This window comes from Euprymna scolopes, chromosome 13 (genome assembly GCF_053919585.1).
Source record: "Euprymna scolopes isolate OS-2025 chromosome 13, ASM5391958v1, whole genome shotgun sequence".
In the NCBI taxonomy this organism is placed as follows: Eukaryota; Metazoa; Mollusca; class Cephalopoda; order Sepiida; family Sepiolidae; genus Euprymna; species Euprymna scolopes.
Window position 1 is genome coordinate 97,985,644 of NC_136494.1, and position 25,423 is coordinate 98,011,066.

Genomic DNA, 25,423 nt, shown 5'->3' on the forward strand with positions numbered 1-25,423 from the left:
TGAATGTCAGGTTTTTCATTGTAATTATTTAAAATTGTACTGTTTAACCAACGAGATGAAATAATTTAATTTTGAAACAATTAGTTTTAAAATGAATAACATGTTTTTTTTACCCTAGCAACATCAGATTAATCACAAATTAATATCTTTGTTGACTGCAAAATTTCATTTTTTTTTAAATTTTTTTATATCAATGAAAGTTATAATGTATGCACAAACATGAAATGCCTTTCGTATTATTTGGATTTTTCGGACTACTGTTCTCATCTTGCGTGTCATTTTCACGTTTCAATTGATGTAACCAACGACCTGTGGTACCGTGGTTAGAATACTTGGAAAAAAAAAATCAATGGTAAAAGTGATATTCTCCCGAAGTTCAAGGTTAAATTCTCACTGTGGGCAACCGAAAAATACAATTGCAAATTACTTAGGACCTTTATCCAGTCATGGCTGATGGTACGAGAGCATGCTATCCCCGTGAAGTAAATAAAGAGTTCTGTTCAAAATTCCATCAAGATTCCAGAGTTCTGACAAGATACACCTGAAGATGAGCAGAGATTACATCAAATAAAATGTTGTAAAAATGACACTCAAGATGAGAACAGTACTCCAAATAATACAAATGAACTGCCTTAGCATATTATCATGTAGGTTTCGAAATTCAAAAATGTTTTCATGAATATCTGCTGGCATTTTCAAATAAACATACAGAAATATTTACGAAACTCTTGTGAAGTCATTATAGACACTCCCCCTTCTCTCATACCAATCTTCCTTCACCCTCTCATAATTATTCACTTCCTCCCACTACTTCATTCTCCCCTTCCTCCCACTAAAACGTTCATGTACAGATGATAACAAGGAAGTAAGCAAAAAGTGACATATAAAATATTTCAGAACATAAAATAATCTTCTATTCAGATATTTAAATATCGTTGCATCAGTTAAAATTTTTGTAAATTTGAAGTTTTCTAATTAAGAACTAACTTTTTAAATTAGTTATATTTTTATGCAGCCATTTTTTTTTTTTTTTTTTTTTTTGCGTACTTGCTACTTTACTCTCCTGTTTTTGGTTTTAAAGCTTGCATACAAACAAACCAACTGGCATAACAAAACTAATAATCCATCTAATTCATTTACAGCACAGTGGTAATCTCTTTAAGAGATTTTTTTTTCTTTTAATGTAATTTCTCTCCACCCTCTTCCTCATGTGCACCAATCATTAAAACCTGCTTAAGTCACAAATTTGGCAATCTTCATTAAATTAGACGAAAACTTCCTTGGAAATCTGCCAAAGACAAAAACGAAAACACATTATTCTCCGTAGTAATCAGAATTCAATAATTTTGTTTTATAGAACAAGGCCAACAACTTCATGGCATTTAAGTACACAAATACGGAGTTTAGTTTCCTATTTGGAATAATACAAAAACCGACTCCCTACTTAATGTAAAACATAAAATATCAGCAGACAGTTTGCTTCAGAGATTAACTTGCTATCAAGGCTAATATCTTACTTTGTTTTTGTCTATAATAAATTACATAAATAGAAATAAAAATGTATTTTATTACTTCAACAAATTACATAACTGACTACACATAAATCTACTAACTTTCATTAATCGACAACTAAGGAGGTGATGGTGGCTGAGTGGTTAACGACACAGACCGACAACTTGGACATGCCCAGTTCGAATACAGTTTGAAATAAAGAAAAAGTTTCACTTAGGATATTAGTAACCTTCATATGGCTCCTTCTGTTAGTACTCTGTGCCTTTCTAGAAAGAATTCTAAGTAGAAAGATATCAGAGAAAAGACTGCTAACAATAGAATCATCTGTAATTGAATTGGCATCCATATTTGAATTGTACAAGTCTAACAACAGTATATCATTCTTTCTTTAATGATGACTATGCACATCAGACAATTCTTAATCATGCCAAATTACTTAACAGAATAAAAGCAGTTCAATTAAGAAACTCTTTGTTGAATATTATGACAAAACTAGATTTTTTGTTCATTAAAAAACTGGTAAAAATTATAGCCTGTTGACTTAGAATGGATGCTTTATGCTAAATTAATGGTTGAAAATGATTAAATTTGTGCTTATTTTTGCATTAAATACTAATCCATATTAATCCCTGTGCATCGAACTGATACCATAATATTTAGTTTGTTGCACCTTATTATAACAAAGGTTCATACAAAATTTCAGTCAGATTGACCGGAGCCCAGTAGTTTCCAAGCAAAAATGAAACAGACTAAGAGAAATATAATGTAGAAGTTTCTTTTTTATTATTATTTAAAAAAAATTAACAGAACAATTTTTGATTTTAAAGACACTAAGTTCAGACTTGGTCTGATCATAATTATATTGTGGCTCTAATTCAAACAAACGCTATCAAAGCCTTTTTTTTTCTTTTTTTTTTCTTTTTTTTACATATCTCATCTCTTCAAAATGAAAATATTTAACTTTGAAAAAGAAAATTAAAAAGAAAATGTCTCCTCTAATCAAGTGAAATTGACAAATTGCTGTGAACATTTCAGAGAAAAGGGAAATTAGGATAGGGAAGGAATACATTTAAATTGCCAAAGAGAAAATTTGTCTAGTTTGAAATGGAAATTAAAAAAAAAAAATCATCCAGTGAAAATTAAGTTTCGCCCCCCAGAAATGAACATAGGGAATTTAATGTGTCCTTTTATATTTTGATGCTTTAAGGATGAAAAACATATATTGCAGCATCATGGTCATGTATGTTCTATCATTCAGAAAAAAAAAAAGTAAATAAAAAAAATGTTAAGCCATTCCTCAAATTTATTAAAAATGCTTCAGATAAGCCATCCAGTATAAAAAAAAAATTTTTAATAAAAACACCAAAAAATTCATAAATTGTTTAAAATTAAATAAACAAAGGAAACTAAAAAAAAAAAAAAATTCATCAATTAGTGACATCTGCTCCCCCATCTCCAGCTGTTTTTGTTTTTTTTAATCTATCAATGCCTCCATTTAGTCTCAAAAGACAAAAGATACCCCTGTAGAGGCAGCTGCGTGTGAAATTGTAGGGCAAGAGTTGCGCAATCACCCAACCACACCTCTCTTGGAATCGGCACTGTTTGAGCCCAGTAGCAAGGAGAAGTCCAGGATGACTAGAAACAATGCCGAGATAAGCAGAGAGCACATACAGCATCTAGAAGTCCCAAATCGTCACCCACTTAGTATTGACAAGGCTCAACATTGCTTAACTTCGGTGATCCAACAGAAACCAGTGTGTCAACATGATTATGCCGGATACATTTTGTATCTGTAAAAGGCACAATTAGATATTGGAGAAAACAATATATTTATCTTTATTTCCAGGATACAGGATAGTTTTATGAGGAACAACTGCATCACGAACAAAAAAGTCTTTGTTAAAAGCAACGTTTTTGTAACAAGTTATACAAACACAAGTGAAAATCAAACACTTTCTATGCATCCAACAGAATACGATCTATTATGAATTGTCTCCAATACTTTCTACCTTCCACTACTTTGTTTATCTGACTGATTGATCTGGAAGCCCAGAAACATGTTAGCATACCATCTTCTGATTTTCCTTTTGTTCTGTACCCTTCCACTGTACCTTTTTGACATATTAAATCAGCAACTGATTGGCTGATATTATATATCGTATTAATTACAGCTATAAAATTAGAAATCTTTTTTTTTTAATGGAAATTGCTCCAGATAAAGCATAAAGCCACTTGATATAAATGGCTTTAAAAAATAATACTTTAAGGTCAAAACCTAGTCAACAATAAGCATTATACAGATAAATTCCAACCCATAAAAGAGCAATTCTCTCTCTTTGTCAGAAACATTGCTCATCGAATGTGAGGTTAGGGTTAGACAAAATAAGGAAAGCAAGAATTATAAAGCTGATGAAAGTAAAGTCATGCTCCACTTTCTACTCTCCAATCTAATCATTTGGACAAATTTTGAAAATTATTTATCCATTTATTTATTGCAGACTATCATCCTCATCTTCTAGTTGTTTCACGACATCTCAGCCAACTATTCCTTTTACCTTCATCAGGTGGTTAACCGTAACGGGATAGGAACGATGAATCTCCTAACTGCATCCTAAGCAATTAGCCACCTGACGAAGGACAGAAGAATCGTTGGCCGAAACGCTGTGAAACAGCAATTAGAAGATGACGATAATAGTCCGTAATAAATAAATGGATAAATAATACAAATGACTCATTTTAATAAAAATTCCAATTAAAATAAAACATTTTGAAACGTTTACATTTTTCTGTGTTCAATTTTAGATCATACTTTCAAAATTAAACATGTTTTCTTTGGTTTAACTTTAGCTCTCAGAATTTTGTGATCTGAAAATATCAGGAATGTTGAATGTTTTATCTAAAGCATTTAATTCACTGAAAGTTTACTTGTCAAAATAAAATGAATTCCATTTTTTTTTCAAACATTAATAAACAAAACTATGAAGAAAATGTAAAGATTTGGATTTTTCTCATAAATAAATACAAAGTAATAAAGAAACAGTGAAATATGTAAATGAATATTTATTTCTTTTAGTTTTATGTCTATGTAATGATGATGATGATGTTCATCTGTTGCTTGCGAAGATGACCGTGATCATGCAATTGTTCTGTAAGTTTGAAGATGGCTTGTTAGACTGAATAGAGCACTGAAGTATTTCCCGCATGTTGTGGGAAAATTCTGCATCAGAGATGTTGATTGCTCTGTTTTTTCCTAATGTCATGTTTTCTCTTGCATTCTTCATTGCATGTGGATTCAGCAATTATAGCCCCATTGTGAGTTGCAGCACGCCAGGAACATCTGTCTTGGGTTAGTTTTTACCCATGAGTTAGAATACAAGTCAAACTGTTTGAGGGAGACCTTCAGATTGTCCTTGAACCGTTTCCGCTGTCCTTCTGCGGGTCTTTTTTCCTTTGGACAGTTTACCGTAAAGGAGCTGTTTTTGGATCCTTGAATCAGGCATGTGGCATATATGACCTGCCCAATGACACTGCTGTAATATAGTGTGTACTGACGGAAGTTTGACCAGGCTAAAATCTGTCTGGTACACTGTCTTGCCACTTGATTTTTAACAATCTACAGAGGCAGGTCGTATGGAAATGGTTCAGTTTCTTGGCATATCTGGCATATATAGTTCAAGTTTCACAAGCATACATGAGGATAAAAATCACAGCTCAGTATACTTGGAGTTTGGCCTGCAGCCAAATTCCTCTATGCTCTTACACAGTGGTTCTGAGACGTCCAAAGGCAGCACTAGCCATGAAATCAACTTCATCTATATATACTGCCTTTGACAGAATGCTGTCCAAGTAAATAAACTTGTCCACAGCTTTTAGGTTGGTTCCATGGACTGAGATCTGAGGCTAAACATAACATTTTCCAAGAGCAGGTTGGTACATTACTTCAGTCTTCTTTAGATTAATAGTCAAACCGAAATTGCCGCATGCCTTAGAAAAACGATCAACAATATATTACATGCTTGGCTCTGTGTTGGCATTGAGAGCACAGTCACCAGCAAACAAAAGGTCTCGTATGATGGTGGTTTTAATCCTGGTGACAGCACCAAGTCGTTTTAAGTTGAACAATTTGCCATTTGTCCGATAGTTGCTTACTCCAAGGTCTTTTGCATTGAATGCGTCAATTAACACCACCGAGAACATCATGCTGACAAGTGTTGGTGCAAGTACTCTTTGACATTGCCGTTGACAGGGAAGTCATCGGAAGCCTCTCCATCTATGATATAAGCCATAATCCCATCATGAAATTGTTTGATGATTGAAATGAATTTGTCAGGACATCCAAATTTGACCACGATCTTCCATAGACCTGCCCGGTTTTCAGTATCAAAGGTCTTAGTCAAATCAACAAATGTTGTGTAAAGGTCCTGGTATAGTTCTTTACATTTTTTCTGGAGTTGATGAGCTGCAAATACTATGTCAACTGTACCACACCTCATACGTCTATGTAGATAGAAAGGGGCCAATGTATATAGTGTAGGGAATCCAGCATTCAATTTAGAAATGTAAAAGTAAAATCCTATGTGACGAGGCTCCATAAAAATTATGCGACATATAGATAGGTGAAAAAGTGGCTCTTCGCAAAAAATGAAAAAAGTGAGAGTTAAATGCGTGCGTTATATACATACAAGTTTACAATCATCATCATTATTATATTTGATTTAACATCTGTTTTATATGTTGGCATATATTGAATAGCTTTTAGAAATTGACATTCAAATTAAGCTATCCCTGATCAAGTCTTTATCTCTCAAATTCATGGTTATTACTTCCTTCCATGTTTTCTTGACCTTTAGATACCTCCAATGCATGCCACAATTTTAATCTCTCCAAGATGTAACACGATGTAATTTAATTTAATATTATCATCCTAACTTTTTTACCATTTAAAAGAAGCAACTTCAAATAAACTAATATTTTTTAATAATTTTTTACAGCATTCAAAAATAATGAAAATGCGAGACTAAAACCGTGTTTATATTATTGACGCTTTCAAACAACGTTCCAATGTAGTGATGTTTTTGAAGCCGTATACATACCCAAGTTTTAAAAATTTAGCAAAAATCAAATAATAGTCATAGTCTCCCGAATTTTTTTTATATTTATTCATTATTAAATAAACTTACATAATAAGAGTAGGTTTCATTAAATATATTAGAGGAAATATTTATTTCACTTACGTTAAAGTTGTAAATAAAATTGGACATAAAAAAAATCAATATTATTATGTTAAAAAAATAAAATAAACACTTTTTCTTCATAATTTTTTTCTCAGTAATATAATTATTTGAATTACAAAATAAAACAAAAAAAAAGCAAAAAAAAAAAACAGAATTCTAAAAAATAATTATTTGTAAAAAGCTTTATATGATATTAAATTCCAATATTCCGCAATATGACGTTTAAACTAAAGATCTTTTTATAACGGGTTTCCGATATTAAAAAATATATTCATATAATAGAATATATAACTCTTGATATAATAAAAATCCAAAGTCGAAAATCAACCTAAAATAATTTGTTTTGATTTGATTATATAAATTGATAGGTGAACTTTATTTTTTGTGCCTTTTTCCAAAAAAAAGTACAAAGGGCCTTAAGCAACACTAGCAGGAGTAGCCGGCGTTGCCCAGGTGTGGTGAGGTGTGTGGAATGGAAAATAAAGAATAAGTGAACATAATAACCTTGTTTAAATATTATATAAATAAAAAAACAGCAAACGTGATGCAAAATAAAGAATAAGCGAACAATGTTAAAAACTTCTTTAAAAAAATCGGAAAAACAAAAAAAAAAAAACAGCGAACGTGATGGAAAAATAAAAAAAAAAATGGCATAAATAACCTTGTTTGAATATTAAAACTTTAAAAATCGAAAAAAAAAAAAAAATCTGATATATCGACTCAAATGTACAATCTTAAGATAATGACGCTGCTACTATAACGACTGGTCTATGACCATGAGAGCGAAATTAGTTTCTTTTTAATATTTAAACTAATTCAAGACAGAACAATTTTGCGCAAGCATGTTTGGCTAAATTGTCATGATAGAACGATTTTCTGCTATCCCTCTCTGTAGAAAAGTGCCCAGTTAAGGAATTAATGTTTTTAGCCAATTTTTCCATATTTGTTATCCAAATTTCAAAAGAGCTTCAAAATGATACTGATCTCGTGAAAATCTGTCGCTTCTGTCAAAAGTTTTTGCGAGACATACAAACATACATACATTCATTCATACATACATTTAAACAGACAGGTGAGATTTTTATTTTATTATGGATTATCTTTATATACATAAGTGTCAACAGAAGACGTTAAAATTAGTTTTATTCATTCTTGTCTGTGTAGTTCCTTAAAAAAATATATTTGTTTTACAATGTAAATATGAAAATCCAATAGTAAAAAAAGCCGCTACTTCCATTAACCATTATAGCACAAGCACCACTGTCCATCCATAAAAATTGACACAGAAAATAGTAAACACACAAAATTATTACGTTGCTGTTATTGTGTAAAAAGCTGATATTTTACACAAAGCTGTGGAGGAGCCTACTGACCTTGAACTGAACCTGTTACCTCAACTGTTCTACATGTACTAACCCAAGAACTCTCATCAATTCTTACGTGACCTGTTCTACACACATCTCTCTATACCATCCAGATTTAATCTTCCTCCGAGTTCAGATCTAAGCCTGTCTTTAGCACTCGCATTACATATCCATCATATTCTCATATCATTTATCTTCATGCAACACATGTCCTCAACACCCCCTTTTGCCAGATATTACTTCCATACATCACATTACAAACACATGCCTGAAAATATTATATATTGGTCAACAAAAAGTATTTTAGACAATTGAAAGAAGGAAAGTGTACAAAAAAAACCAAAAAACTTTCATTAAATAAATGTTTAATTTACTTACACAACCATTATGAACCTCAAGCTTCCTTTCCAACTTCAGTCGTTGTATAAAGTCCAAGTTGCCTGAAATAAACAAACAAAATATTTTAGAGTGAAATAAAAAAAAAAAAAAAGATATTAAACATAATCGTGGCAATCAGAATTGAATGGTTAATGATTTTGCATACTTGAGAAATGATAAACAAAATAACAGTATAATTTTCCATCAATTTCACTGGTCTACAAGGTATACTCAAACGTTCAGTGAATCATCTGAATGCAATACAAAAAAGAAAGTAAAAAGAAAATATATAATGAAAACGATATTTTCTAATAACCAACCCAATTTAATTAAAACAAGGCCGATAAAATACAGGTGGGAAATGTTTAATTAAATTTAAATTGCAGAGAGTTTATGAATTACCTATAAATAGATATCACTAACAAATTTTATTTCTATTTTATCTAAATAGATTTTAATGTGACGACAAGGATCTTTGCAAAACAATATCAAATTTTATTTTAGTAACACAATTGACCACCAAATTATGCCCATTCAAAGTTTGTTAAAAATTAGAAAATTTTCCATCTTGTGTCCAGAAGCCAACTTTCAGTGTGTATAACTAAGAAAAAAAAAAAAAAAGTGAAAAACGCTTACAAATTTAATGTCTTCTTGCAGTAAATGGAAATTAATTATAATAGAAGCAAGAATTATTAGATCAAGCCAGTGTAAACATTTGGCAAACTCCCACTGTCTCACAAAAAACATACAAAAGTGACACTGAAGTGCAACTTTACCTATTCATATCATATTCATTACAAAGGTTAACAAATTGAATCTTAATATGATTCAGAGCAGACTATAGATCAAGCTAGATGCTTCTTTTAATAGTTAATCAAGGAGAAAAATCTCAGATTTGGATCATGTAAAAAGAGATGGAAATACAATTTGATAATCGAGCAAAAATTACATCCACTAAAGTGTTCAAGACCACTTAAAATCCTATATTAAGGCCATTATATTGATGAATGCTCCTCCCTCTTTTCTTGAAAGACATGACTGTTTTTATATATTTAGAGACAAAAGATATCGTGCACATCAAGTTGAAAAAATATCAACATTAAAAATTAAATCGACTATCACTGAAAATAGTAGCTGCTTAACTTCAAGTAACCTGGAACAAGTGAAGCATGCATGGTCCCCCGTGAGTGCACAGTGACCGAGGCATGAAAAAAATGACTAAGTTCAGCATTTGACCCCCCCCCCGCCGCATTTAACCCCCAAAAGTCCCCAGGGGACGTAAAATCCTGGTGAAAATGGACAAACGGTGCAGTCTTAGAATATGTGAATTTGAGTTCTGCACCATGCAAAAAAAAAAAGACAAAGTCCATCATTTGCCCTCCTCCCTCATTTAACCCCAAAAGTCCCCAAGGCCTTAACATATTTAAATTTGAGTTCAGCACCATGCAACACTGCCAAATAGACATACACAGAACATTTTTGACAAACATGGTAAAATAGTTCCAAAAATAGAGTGTTTTTATTAGCCCTAAAAGAGCCCCATGGTTATCACGAAGTATAGAGAAACAAAATTCTATAGAAATCAGTTAGTTAAAACTTTTCAGAAAGTTTTATAAAAATCCAAGGCATCAATTTTTTTTTGATAAGCACAAAAGTGTTAATTTTAGCCATTTTAATCCGAAAGGTACTCCTAGGGAGGCAACCGGAGTTTTCCCAGAAAATCGGTTCTGTTACTTTTTTTTTTACTCATATCATGTTTAATGTTTGTGCAAAATTTTAAAAAATTCCAAAGTGTAGTTATTGAGAAAAGTGCAGACGGACAAATGGACAAGGGTGAATTTACAGGTCCACCCTCCTTTTGTCGGGAGACCAAAAACAAAAAAAGTGTAAAAGACAAAAGATTAATTTTTGTGCACATCAATATTTTATCAAAATAAATTAAAAACGCAAATTGAATGAAATTTCACTATATTTATGCATTGTAACACACTAAACTGGCTGGTTTATAATACCTACTAGAAAACAGTATATTTTGCAATGTAAACAGACCTTTTCCCTATAAAACTATACTTGGCAATGTAAACAGACTTATTTCTCTATAAAGCTGTATACTTGGCAATAAAAACAGATTTCTTCAATATACCAATGTAAGCATAAAACTATATTTAAATAGAATTAGAAAGAAAATCATTGATAAAGAACACTGAAAATAAATCACATTAAGATAATTCTAATCCTTCCAGGTATTAAATATCAATTAATCTGCTTAAGTCACTGTGTAAAACATATCTCAAATGCAACTATCGGATTTTAATGAAACTACGTAACTGTAAAACGATAGTTTTAATGAAAATTATTATTATTATTATTATTATTATTATAATACCACCACCACTGCCGTCACTCATAAATGGAAATAAAAACTTGAATTTTTATCATAGTGACAAACAGAAAATATGAAAAAAAAAATAAATAAATAAAAACTGAGTCAAAAAAATATAATGAACCAAAGTTATCGTCTTAGATTACTTATTAATTCCTTAATTTTCAATGCTAATTGCAAAGAATTTGACACTGTCTCTTATTGCATTTGTCTTCTGATTTTCTCAAAACTGATTAATTAGTTTTTCTATTTTTTAACTAAGATTATATGATTATAAATGAAGAAAATTGGTGAAAATAAATTTTGGCGGGAAACTCTGGCTTTTCCTCTAGGAACCTAACAATGGCTCAAAATAGCAATCTCATGCAAATATTTAAATTTTCCTTCATTTGGTTGATTTTAGGAAACACGAAAGAGAATGTGTAGACACAGCAGCCGAGAAAGAAAATGGCCGCTAAGTTAAGAGTTTTATGCAAAAATTGAAGCTGAAAGAAATCTTTACTTCACATGTAAATTATAAAGATTTGTTTGTAAGGAAAGTTTACTTTAAAAAAGTTTACGTTGAATGATAAAATCCATCTTGTGAACATTTCCATCTCCAACCATCAATTGACTGTGAATAGCAGTCCAATGTGCATGGTAAATTACAGATTTACCTATGCTTGGCAATCCATGCGATCATTTCAAAATTATCAGCCAGCTTTATGATAAGTTGAAATATTGTTATTTCTTCAGTCCGCATAAAATTGTGATAGGCTGATAGGCATCATTTACAAAACTTGTTGGGCGTAATCTAAGAATTCAAAAGCCATTTTCTTTACCGAATCCAGTGATTTGGAAGAAAAGTTTTTTAGTAGAATGTTTTTTCAAGTCAGTTTCTATTTAACCCATAGTTGTGATCCTAACAGGTACTACTACACGGGCCAGAGTGGACGTGGGAGCAATGGCAATTAAAGGGTGGCTCCACACTCCCCAAAGCCCACAAGCTGGGGCCTCATCATCGGATATAGTTTAAGGTCATATCCAGGACCCCCTTTTTCTTTCTAGGCCAATGTGTCTATACATGACAAAAAAAAAAAAAAGTATAATTAATGGTTGTTTACATGAAACCAGTACGGATGACATGCAACATACTTGCCTATTATTATTATTTTATTAGAAGACTTTTTTTCTAAGTAGTATAAAATATGTTGTAACTGCATTCATTCCAGTTTCTTCCCTGGCCTGCAATACATCCTAAATCATAGCAGCCCATCAGCAAGATCATATAAGAGGACTAACCAATCATGATTCAACTGTCAAAGGTCGACTTATGGACTTGAGAGATCAGCCAAGTCCTCCTTAATGATTGTTGTTCAGGTTCGCAGTTGTCTTCCGATATGCTTGCACCATCCAAGGGTTAAGAAGGTCCATGCAGGTAGGTAATACCTTTTGAAGATGACCTTCCATGGCATTCTTGACTAGTCCCTATGCAGCCAGCACTATACAATGCCTTTCGATGGTGAATGACCATCCATGCGTGCCAAAGAGTCACACCCTTCATGCAGTAATCCTGTTAATGTGCATAGGTATAGCCAGAACATGGCAGCTCTAGAGGAATCAAACTTCAATAAAACCTCCCTCTATCCTTACAAGTAGTTGTAGTTCCAGTGGCAATTATTAACAACTCGATGCCTTGACTGAAAGAATATGGCAGAGGGTGTCTGCACTGTAAACAAACATCTGACTTCATATAATATTCACGCAGGATGGGTTGAGCTAGATTCTTCTATAGAACATAGAACATCCTAGATGAACGCAGACCACCCACAACCGTCCATAGCAACCAGGAAAGTTATGGGAAGCCAGTCCCAGGACAAGCAGAGAACACTGTAGACCTGTGGACTAGAGCTAGGTTTGACATTGGCTATTATGGTGTGTAAATACGTCTTTAACTGGCCTCCCTAACATCTTTGCCGATCTTGGAGTAGTTCTAGAGCTATTGCTTCATGAGTGACCTCTCCTGAGTCGTGGTGCGCAGTGTGGCCGAACTGACAAAATCTCCTCTTTAAAAGAGCTTGGTTAAAAGATGGGAGGGGGGGGGGTCGTGCATCGCATCCAGAAGACCTGCAAACTTTGATGGAGGCAGTACAAGTCAAACACTACCAACCTTTTGAGATCCATATATATGGCATAATCATGTTAACACATTAGTTCTCATTAGATTACCAAAGTTAAGCAACATTCAGTCAGGTCAGTACCAGATGGGTGACCATTTGGGAATAATAGGTGCTGTATTTAAGGACATAAACACCTCTCTGCAAGTACTGCAAAAACTCAATGTAGTTATCTCCCTTGATGGAGATATACAAACGACTGGGGATTGTGTGTGAATTTGATATTCCTATGAAACTTCCTTCTTTGGAGGAAATCAGTTTAACCAACCTAGGGCGAGTGCCACCTTCGGTCTGCTTTGGTTTTGAGATCCGCAGGTCTCGTAGCCATAGGGAAGGATTGTTCAATCTAACACCTAATAAATCCAGATTTTTTACCCTATTGTGATTTCGAGACGAGACCACAGACCATGTTGTAGGTGATTGAAAGCATACCAGGCATTGTTGATTCAGATATCGATATAATCATACTCCTGATTTATGGAGACAAATATTCAGCCCAGGTATTTGAAGCAATCAACTTACTGTAGGATTTTCCTGTTGAGAAGTATCATACTTTTTTTTTTTTAGAGGGTAGGAATCCCACGCGAAGGATTTTGGGTTTTCGTAGCATTTACCTTCATACCAATCTTAGATAGAAAGTGGTACATCTGTGGTATATGAAAGTGTTACAACTCTTCCTTCAAATCTTCACAATACTTCTTTCATACGGCAAGCATGATATACAATAGCACGACTCACACCAGGGCATTAAATGCTTTAGCAAATGTGCCAATCCCTTCAGCCGATTTGGGGCCGATGATAAGTTTGCAATGTGTCACTACACTAATTGCATGAATGGAATGGTGACAGGATAGAGCATACTACATCGACATGATATAGGTGTGGCATACTTGGCAGAAATCATGTTTCCTCAATACTGGGTATCACATGATCAAGCTGTGAGGTACAGATTTTGTCTACCATCTGTCTCACGGCAGAGTAATTCATAATAGCATACTGCACAGGGTGATCATCACGTTCAGCTCTGACACACGCAGCTCTTTTGATGCGGGCGTCAATTTCCAATTACTTGGTAAAAGTCTGGGTCAAAGGAGTGATCAACATCATTGCTTCATATGCATCAACACTCAGACCAATATATAATATATTTTTTTATGCTAGTATTGTATCAAATTTTAAATTCTGATATCATATGGAAATTTAAATGTTGCTATCAACAAAACGCTATTGGATAACTTGGTTTCAGAACGTTTTCACAAATTAAATATGCAAGTAAACATTGACAAAAAAATTTTTTTTTTGGGGGGGGGGTCTAACATTTCAGAGAATTAAATTCATTGTTAAATTATTCAGTTTATTATGAATTATGGAAACTATATTCTAGGTAATAGAGTGAGTAACATGGACACAATTCAACTAAAATTCTGGCACAAATGAGTTTGAATCTTTCACCTGGTTTAGCTAATCAATCAGCCATCTACTTCACATATTGTTTATGAGCTGACCATAAATTCATCTACCAATCATTCCAAACAAAAAGGCACACCTGAAAAGTATTTCTACATTCCACATTTAAAGTATATTACTGCCAAACAATAAAAAAAAATATGCTCACAGAATAAAGTAAAGTACCTGTTCAAAAGATTATAAACCAGATATAAAACAAGAACAGACTCATTCTTGCAATCTGCATATTGAAGGATGAAAATGCTATTTCAAATTGAAACGTAACAGACTAAAGAAAATGATATTTAAGACTTATGATAGACCAACAAACCAACCAAAGTCGCTGATAAGGAGGCTGTGGGGTATCTATAATAAAATGTACTCATTATTGAACCTGCACATTTAAAATGCTATCTAAAACTGAACATAAAACTGAACATAATAGACGAACAAATGAATAAACAAAGATGCAAGTACTTCCATAGAATGTTTTGATGAATTTACTGCACTTGTACTTTTCCAACAAAAGAACCTCCGAACTACCCAACTAGCAGCAAAACTCATTTCTTCACGAGAGAAAGCTGTAGATGCTGGAAAACTTTCTACCGTAACAGCTTCCTTCCTCACGACGCTTGATTTTTTTTTTTAATTCCTTACCCCAAACCATACAGAAATTTAATTATAAACATATTGCTGCCCAACTCCCCACTTAAGCTGCCTTCCAATAAATATGACCCTTATCACAGCAGTCCTTTACATCTCAATGTCAATATGTTTTATCCGAGATGAATATTAAATTCTTAATATATTTTTTAATTATTAGAAATCCGGGTTATTATTATTATCATCATCATTTTGCTTTTATGCGTTCAATGATTTTATGCTCCAAGTTAAAAATGAAAAAAACGGTAAAAAATTACGACAGCAAAAAGGGAAACAGTTTTTTCAATGTTTACATTTCATACGTTACGTTTGGATACATATGCACGGGGTCAAATTTGATTGGCTATGGATGAAATTTTAAAGGCTATATAAGCATAGAAGTCCATCTTTACTAGTCTTTGATTTTTTTTTTTTTTTTTTACGACCACAGGAAGCAAAGTTACGATTGATAAGATAAATTGGTATATATCATCCATCTTCATATAGATAATAGTTTCAGAATTATTTTCATGTATAATATGAAAATATTTAATAATTATTAATTGTGCGGAAATTTCTTTAAAATGTTATCTTTTATAGAAATTCAAATCGCTTAAGGGAAACGGATCGCTATGTGCTAACCATTGCTGTCAGCATATTAACGAGTTTGTACTGTAATGATATAGATAGAGAGGAAAAAAGAAACGAAAGAAAAAGTAATAAATAAATAGCTGCGAGTGGCGAACCCCCTTCCTCCCTCTCCAAATCAAACGTAGACCCCTACCAAGCACCCCCCTTCCCTCACACACAACAGCGCTAGCAACGAGAACTCTATCATCATCTTTAACACCCTGCCTTTTTCTTCTCCTTTGTTCACCCCTCTCTCTTTCACCATGTAAAACCAGAAACTAGTAGCAGCGATAAAAATTTAAAAAAAAAAAAGAGGAAGGGGGAGGAGAAAAATCTCTAAGGGGGAGAAACGAAAAAAACCCGGTCTTTCTGGGGTCGACACCACGAGGGAGCGGAGGGAAAAATTCCTTGCGCCGCCATGCCAAAAAGCCATGGAAGGAACCAGTAACCAGATATGATGGACGAATCATCTCTGTACTGTCCCGAGGATAAAATGGACTCTTTTGCTGTCTAACTCAAACCCCATGAAAAGAAACTTAATATTCAACCACCAGAAAAAATAAATTGTCGTGGAAATGATACCCACGTGGAACAATGTAAAATGATGCCCATCACGTACAAGTTTCGGGTCGATGATGTCGAATTGGAAAAAGCCTACAGAAGGCAATGTATCTGCGTTCATGGATTTTTAAAAATAATTTTAAAAAAAGAAACAAGAAAGAAAAAAGCTATGCGGGCCATGCGATATATTCTATCAGCAGTTAAGTATCCCATTTCTAATACGCCATCTCCCAAACCCAAGCCTCACCTCCATCCATGTTATTTTTTTCTCCAGACTGTTATTCCAGAACGACATTCATGTCAAGTTGTTTTTCACGTTATCCTTTTTTTTTGTTTGTTTCATTATTTTTTCACTTAATTTCTCGTTTGCTCGACCTCACCCCAGCCCATTGAGGTGTTACATTAAATTTCAATCACATGTTTAATAGAGCTCTTATATTTTATCCACGTGTTGTCATCCTTGCTTTGCATTTGGATTGCTCAAGGTTAAAGGAGTTATTCATGCACGTTAGATAACGTGTCGTTCTGGGTGCAAATCCGCACCCGACGCACTTCTGTTTATTTTTATTCTATGTTACGAGAACGTAGGATGAAGCGCCATTTTAGAGTAAAAAATTCTAACCAGGGGTGATCATCCCGACTTAGCCTCTCCCAGCCAGTAACAGTATTCACTTAAAAAATAGAAAACTGTTTTTCTGCTTTCAAAACAGAAGCAAAAAGAAGTTTCATTTTTTATTCTGACTTTGTCAATTTAAAAAAATTATTAAGCTTTTAAAATTTAATTTCCAAACAATACTATTTTGTTGTTTTTAACGCTTTTAGTACAATGTACTAAAAGCGTTAAAAAAACAACAAAATGTACGAAGTACATGCGTTTGTTTTTTGGTGGTAACAAATAAAAAGGTACTTGTGCACTTAATGCTACCATGCTGAAATAATAACATTATTTAGAAACCCATTCTTAAAGAGGGAAAGGAAAGGGTGTTTTGTTAACTATTCTGTACTTTCACCCAACAATTAAATTATATTGTGAAATTTGAATTTATTTTTAACTCATTGTCAAGACCATTTTTTCGAATCTGTAAAACAAACCCATTTTTTATTTTAACTAAAGATATCTAAATAATAATAATAATAATTAGGCAGTTCGATAAAGAATTTCATTGCGATGCATTTTGTAAATTTTTACCTTGTTTCCACCTTAACAGTTTTCTTTAAAATGACTATCTTTTAAGGTTTTCGGGTATGCTGAAAACGAATATCGCATTGAAATTTTCCGCAAATAAGTAGCTTTCCAGATATTAAGCAATGTCATTTCTTATGTTATTGCTGGTGGCCATCTTGGTACATGCATTTGCGCATAGTTTCTCGAGGTTAGGTTTGTGCGCTCGCGCATATCAAGATGGCCACCAGCGATAACATAAGAAATGACATTGCTTAATATCTGGAAAACTACTTATTTGCAGAAAATTTAAATGCGATATTCGTTCTCAGTTATACCCTAAAACATAAAAGTAATCATTTTAAATGTTAAGGTGTTTACATAGTTGAATTTTCAGTAAAACAACAGAATAGAAATGACAAAAATTACCATCAACTGATGAATATATAGTTGTTGCTTATCAGGATTCCTGGTATTCTGGTACTGTGAAAGCTACATCAAGGATTCATGTAGAGTACGATTTGTGGTTGCATCTCAGAAAATAGGGGTATATTTTGGGCCAGATAGAGAGGATTTATAAAATTGAAAATTGGACTGGTCCCAAAATGCATAAGTTCTGGTTGACTATGGAAATTTCCATCTTTTACAGAAATCCAAAATCTATATGCAAAATTTTCTTCGATTTATTTCTGAGATTAATTCATATCTACTCTTTTTTTTTCTGTGAGGGGAGTAGTAAATGAATACTTTAGGCATTCAATGGCTACACTGAGATTAAGCTCTTCTTTGGTGAGGAGGCAGGAAAATGCCTATTCTCAATAAAGCTATAATTAAATACCACTATAATACTTAGTTTTGTTTATAAATAGAAACCCACTGTAAACCATGCGCCAGTTGAAAAAAAAAATTGAAATTTGTACATTTTAATTTATAATTCATGGCTTATGGTAAAGAGATACATCAAATTTGACTGTATAATCAAAAAAAAGCCCACAATTTTACATAAGAGTGCCAAGTTTCATGAGAATAGCTTGAAAAATAAATAAATGGTGGCGAAATTATCGAATTTCTTGAAACGTTGAGCTCCGTAATTTAGCCCACTTTTTCTAAAGAAAAATGTCCACGGAAAAGCATAAATTTGGGCACTTAATCTCATAACTTTTGAACTACTGATGGTATTTGCAAAATTCAAACGGTTTTAAGCTTCTTTTACATAGCTCTTTTCATGCAAGTTGATAAAACAATTATCTAAAAAGAAAAAAACAATCAACTTGTAATGCTAATAAAACTTAATTACAGATGAAACATGAAAATTAGTTTTGTACATTGAAAAGATGTGGGAGTCTCATGTGGTTTTGACGTCACAAGTGAGAAGTAGATCAAATAGATTTCTTTCCTCAACTAGAATTCAATGAGAGCAAATATTTTGAATGCTGTAAAAGGAGGTTTGAGTAGACACTTAAACGATTTGATACTACAGCTCACAAATGTCATCCCTGGCCAGGATTTAATAAGGAATTGAACTGTGAATTCTTGTTGTATGGTATTTTATAACAACGCTGGTCTACATCATGGGATGTCAATTAAAGATGGCAACATGCATGCGTGGCATAGTTGCAGAAAACAATAAAAATAGGTGATGCAACATTTCGTTTCCTAGTTAAAGCATTTACTGACCTTTAATGTGAAACATTGATACTAATGTGATCGATAAAATCTATTACCAATAAAAATATTTAGTCTTAGTTGAATTTTTTTTAATAGATTTTTAAAATTATATTTATTGAAATGATTTCCTAATAAAGAATTATTACAGTCCGTATTTAAAAATAATTGTTTTATTCCTCTTTATTAGGTTTTTATGGGTTTTTTTTTTAAATATTTTAGTAAAAAAAAATCTGTGTGCGTCTCAATTATTGCACACTACATTGTGCCGGTGAGCGGATCAAAATAATGGACTAAACATGACAATAAAGAATTTGACCTTTGACCTAAAACATTCATACTAAGAATATGACTAAAAAACGTCTATTATCAATCAAAACATTTAAAGTCGAGTTCATTGTTGAAAATTGAAATCAGAGTTCTGTTTCAACAGGAAATAATTAAGAGATGCAATTCAAGAATGGAGAAATTGAGGCAGATAAACTTCATAAAAACAGATCATTAGAATAGATATCTTTTTGGAAATAAAATAGAACTCTGAATCAAGATTTCTTCTCAACAATAGAATCGGTAATAAAGTTCTAGACAAATATTGATTTTTTTCGTTATTGTAAAATTCAACTGAATTATATAACTTAATGTATTACAATATACACAACAGCTAAATAAAAGTATATTTCTAGAAAGTTCTGTTAAAGTAATACGAATAGACATGGTTACAATCAATAGTGCAATACAATTGCAATTATACAAACCAAAGCAAAAAAAAAAAATTTAAAAACATAATCAATGTATAGAAAAGATAAAGTGTCTAGCATATAAATCGTATGTCTGTCATTCTATTTAGATCTGTCAGAGGGATGCAATTAAATACAAAGATCAAGCAATTTTTTCAAAAGTAAAATTTTACAAAAAAAAATCCAATTGTTGTATTAATATCATAGCTTCATTCACACCTGACAACCGTAAAGAGCAAAGGTGACATTAATTACTTAACTTTTAAGTAGAAAATTGAAAATTATAGAAATTAAAATAATAGGAATATGGGATTTAGTACTGAGAGCGGAAGTACACAGAGGTCCTTATTAATTCTCAGGCGAAACCAGAGTTGATAACTCGTTATCAATAAGCAGAATTTTATTTTTCATTCTAGTAATCTAAAATGAAATGTGAATTTTGTTTTTCGTTTATTACTCCTATATCACCATCAAAATGAGTTACTGTTATTTAGTGGTTTGAAGGTAAAATCTTTGAATGCCTAATTTGCAAAACTATTTATTTTAAACAGGCAATAAAAAATTAACGTTAGTGTGATTGATTTGTAATTTTACGGTTATATTTTTCCCTATATACCTGCAATAGCTTTATCAATAAGAGTAATTGAGGTGATTTAATTTAATAATAAAAAACAATTACTGAAACTTTTAAAATATTTTCAATAATTATCAAGGAAAATAATTTACATGAAACCAAAGATATATTAATGAAGCATGAGATTACATAGAAAGAGGGGAAGAAGCCACTTTTAAAAACAATATAAAAGATAATTTTGTATCGCTCTCATTTCCTCTTCTTTGGTCTTTCTTACTCTAACTACATCAAATCTTATTTTTAAAAGAACTTCCAACACATATGCAGACATTTTTTTTTTTCATTTCTTTAATTTAAAAAAAAATAAATGTATATCAAAAGTTTTTTTCTCCATATATAATATTTTGATTGCAGAAATTCCCCTCTGGACCAAAGTACCGTAGGTTTGCAACAACAGATGTCACATACAAATTTATTATGTTTAAACTATTAGCCACTATCTTATTAAACCTTAGAATAATATTTTAGACACATTTGGTTATTATAAAATCCTAGATTTCATCCTAAGAGCAACACCATCACAATCGCACCATCTTTAGAGGAAATACTTTCTATATTTCCCTCTAAATATAAAGTCCTTCTACCGCCCCCCCCCAGTCATCACCGGGAAGAAATCTACAGATATTGTGCTTGCACCCTTCGTAACTGGATCATAATTTCATAGACATAACAATCTTTCCATCTCCCAATTCAAAAATAATAAATCCTCCCTTCTCAAATTCTGCCCATTCTCATTGGCTGAGCTCTGATTATTCTCATATTACAGAATTCTATTCTTCTCTATATAAACGAACAGTTATTAGAATTTTTAAAAAAATGGTGTCGCTAAGAAACATTATATGGCCCAGAAATGGGCCGGATACAAAACACACAACATCTGTTGTTAAAACTACTGCAACAAAACAAAATACTAAATATAAATAAACATTACACAAAACAACTTCTACAGAGAAAAATAAGTATACATATTGAGCTCTCCAGTAAACTTACACATCCATTCTTGTGTTTGATCCAACTTGTGTTCGTAAATAAAACACAACTTTTTACATACTTTGCAATATGAAATAATAAATGTTATACAAACTGCTACTTCTCCGGAGAAAATTAAATATATATATAGATATTCAGTAAATTTACAATATATGTACATTTTTTTCTGGCCTGTTACTTTGTTTACATTTTCAGAGCTATCGAAATCATGCATGCATATTTCTGTGTGCGTGTGTTCGTGTCAGCATGTGTTACCAAAGAAAAACACAACTTTAGCTTTTAGATACTTTGCATAAACATTTATTACATGTTAATAAACCATTACAAACTGCAAGTTCTATTTAGATGTGTATCTAATCAGTCAATTTTAGGTATTTTTTTTTTTTTTCAATTTCTGGCTTGCTATTCTTTTCCCATTGCTTCCCAAATTATGTGGGGCGTTCATTATACAGGTTGGCCGATACAAAAGGGTGCTTCTTCGTTATTGTAGCAATATCAGACAGCCGAAAGGTTGATCTTATTTAAAAACACAATTATATCTATTTACATTTTTTTGTCTATTAAAGTTTTGACCCGATAAAAGATGGTGCTTTTTCGTTATTGTAAAAAGTTGATTTTTATTTATAAACGCCATTATAAAAAAATCACATTTTTTGTCAATTTGTGTACTCCATGATTCAATAAAACAGCAGTTATTTCTGTTTTGTCACGTGACGTTTGCCATAAATACAGGAGAAATAGCCTATTTTGCATGCATTTTGGATATTTTAAGTACTGCGACATGGCAATACATTAAATACTATTGGTTTCACTTAAACGTCAATATTTCTATTAGTACAGTACCAAACAAACAACAAAATTATATTTGAAAGCAATATCCACAGGTATTGAGAAAATGAACATAAGAATCATACAGTTTGCCTATTATGATTTTTGTTGGTTTTCAGCCACAGCAACGCACGGCCAGGTACAGCTAGTAGAAAAATAAATGTGTATCAAAATTTTTTTTAAACAAATTTGCATCAAAATTATGAAAAATGCTAATATCTATATGAATAAATGCAAACATTTTTGTCTTGTGTTTACAAGAAACTTATGAATGAAATATTATATAAATTTCTGGTTTCAAATAGCTAACTTTGTAGAGCAATAGTGACAAAGACAGCTATTCGTAAATAAATGTGTCTAAGAAATAGTAACTGATCCAAAGAAAGGCTTTTCAATTCAATAATGATCAGTGAATTAACAAGAAAACGAGAAAAATGTGTTTAATTGAATTTTATGGTTTAGATTTCTCCAGTTAAAAAAAAAAATTTTTAATTGGAAAGCCGTAACACACCTATCCTCTTTAAAAATAAAAAAAAAAACACTATATTATATAGTATATATAAATTATTATAAATGTGAGGTGATGAAATGGATACTGACATGGATCAGCAACTTGGATGTGTGCCATGTTTGAATCCATTGGATCCACAGAATCACATTCACTATGAATGTTGGCAACCTTCATGTCGTCTCCCTTACAGGTAAAAGTGGGTCAACCAATGCCAACACCAGAAACAAGCAGATTAGAAAGTCATATCATACAGATTCATATTAATTTAAATATTTTATTATAAGTGGGAAAAGAATATTTTTTAGGTCAAACCTTTTCAAATTTCATGTATCACAATGAAGTATTTGGGTTTACTGACACTACAGCTCTGATGAGATTAATATTATTTTAGATATTCAAAGAGTCATCTTAGGTTTTATTATAGATCTTAAAATTCATTTTTATTTTATCAGAGATATGTTTGCTTGGTTTTATTTTTCTGCCTGTCAACTTTGTTGAGTTATTTATAATGCTGGAGTAATCAGGAGTAATCATTTTGCTAAAAGATTATTGCTTAACTAGCAAAGATACCCGTGCTTCGCACGGAGCTTTGTTGCGCACTCGGGTACCAAAATCTGTGGGCACCTTTCCAGTAAGTTGATGTTGTAAGAGCAACGATTGCATAAGGTGATTAACATTTTAACTACCTCTTGTAGTGACTGAAATTCAATCAGGAACTTCACAAAACATTTTCATCAAAAAGGAAGGTTACTTGATGTTACATAGTAAATTTTTCATTGAAGTAATTTTCAACTCTTGCTTAAATTTTATCTTGCACATTCAATACTAAAAACTTACCACAATCAGATCATGTCAGTTTTTCCTCATATCCATTTCTCGAACTTTTCACTGAAGAGCCTCAGGGTAAACTACATTTCTGCTGCTTTGATTTGGAGCCAGAATGTAGAGTTTTTCTGAACTTCCTGTCCGGCTGATGGAGACGTAGAACATACCGTGACTGAAGCAGTCTGATGTCAAGTCTACGCCAATGGTGTTAAATGTCTGACCTTGACTTTTGTTTATGCTCATTGCAAAACACACCTTCACAGGAAATTGGAGTCTCCGGAATTTAAATGGAAGTTCTGAGTCCGATGGAACTAAGGGGATCCTTGGCAGTAGAACGGTTTCGCCTTTGTAGGGACCACAGGAAATGGTGGCCTCAAGTACATTGGTGTGCAATCTGGTGATAACACATCTGGTTCCGTTTGTTGTTTTTGGCGGTTCCAAGGATCGAAGAATCATGATTGGCGATCCAATTTTGAGATTTAAAATGTGTGGAGGCATTCCAGATATCTCCAAAGAGTTTAAAAACTCCACAGGGTAGTGAACAGCTTCATATTCATTAGTAGCCGAATCAACTGACTTGTATTGCTTTGTGTCTCCTGGAAATTCATTCATTATTGAATTGTTCAAATGATTCACATTGCTGTTTAATGGCGAAATAATAGCCCTCTCAGCAAGCCAATCCGGTGATTTTCCATTGTTTTGCAGGTATGGGTACACTTTGTCTTTCAGTTGCTTCTGATTACCGACACATTTACCAAGCGCAGTTGGAATCTTAATTGTGTCAGGTGAAGAAGTGATAGGAAACTGACCATTACCGATTTGGAGAAGCAATTTTGAGAAGTCTGCTGTAGCTGTGTTATCAGAGATATAGGCTCTCATATTAGTAGTCAGTCTCTTCACTATAACGTGCCTCCAGAGATAGGATTGTTTCAAACTTGCATTGACAATGTTAGCCCTTGTGCCATTTTTAACCACTGGGAGGATTTGACGGAAATCACCGCAAAATAAGGTTGGAATGCCACCCATGGGATTCTTGTTTCCTGTGATGTCTTGCAGTGTTCGGTCAATTGCTTCATAAGCACTCTTGTGCGTCATTGGGGCTTCGTCTACAATGATTGCAGAGGTGTCTCTAATTACATTTGCCAAGGCTGAGTTACCAGTAATTTTGCAAACTGGCTGATCCATTCGATGAGTATCCAAGGGTACTTTAAAAGTGCTGTGAAGAGTGCGGCCACCTTGTAGTAGAGTAGCAGCAATGCCACTGGATGCTGTTGCAAGCACAATCTTTCTCATGGATCTAATCTTTGCAAGGATCAAATTGATTACAAAAGTCTTGCCCGTACCACCTGGAGCATCAAGAAACATCATGTTTTTGTTCATTTCACCTTGTGCTTCCAACATTGCCATGAATGAATTGTAAACTTCTCTTTGAGAATCGGTCAGTTTTTCTTGCATATTTTTTGCTTGTAGGGAAAGTTCTTCAAGATTATAAGTAACTTCACGTTGATACTCTCTCGCGAGTCTTTCATCTCTCCCTTGTGTTGGTGCAGGTAATCCATAGCTTGCCAATGGTTGACCGCACATAAGGAGAACTTTTTCTTCAATTAGACAAAGAGTTTTATTGTAGATGTCCTCATTAAAATCTGCTTCTGGATTGTTAACTTCTTGCCTGTATCTGTGAAGAATGTCTTCAGATATTACATCACGAAAAGCCATCCAGATCTCAAGAGGATTTCTTGGCTCACAGGCTGTTAAAATTATCACA

At 32.8% G+C, this 25,423-nt stretch overlaps 1 protein-coding gene across 1 annotated transcript in view; it reads right to left on the reverse strand.

Moving 5' to 3' along the window:
* The window catches only part of LOC145292101 (DDB1- and CUL4-associated factor 6-like), a 135,871-nt gene that overhangs the window by 69,987 nt on the left and 40,461 nt on the right, over positions 1–25,423 (reverse strand). The window contains exon 2 of the mRNA XM_080138186.1: positions 8,489–8,550. Within this exon, the coding sequence (XP_079994312.1) occupies positions 8,489–8,550 (62 nt within the window). The remainder of the gene's footprint in view (positions 1–8,488; positions 8,551–25,423) is intronic.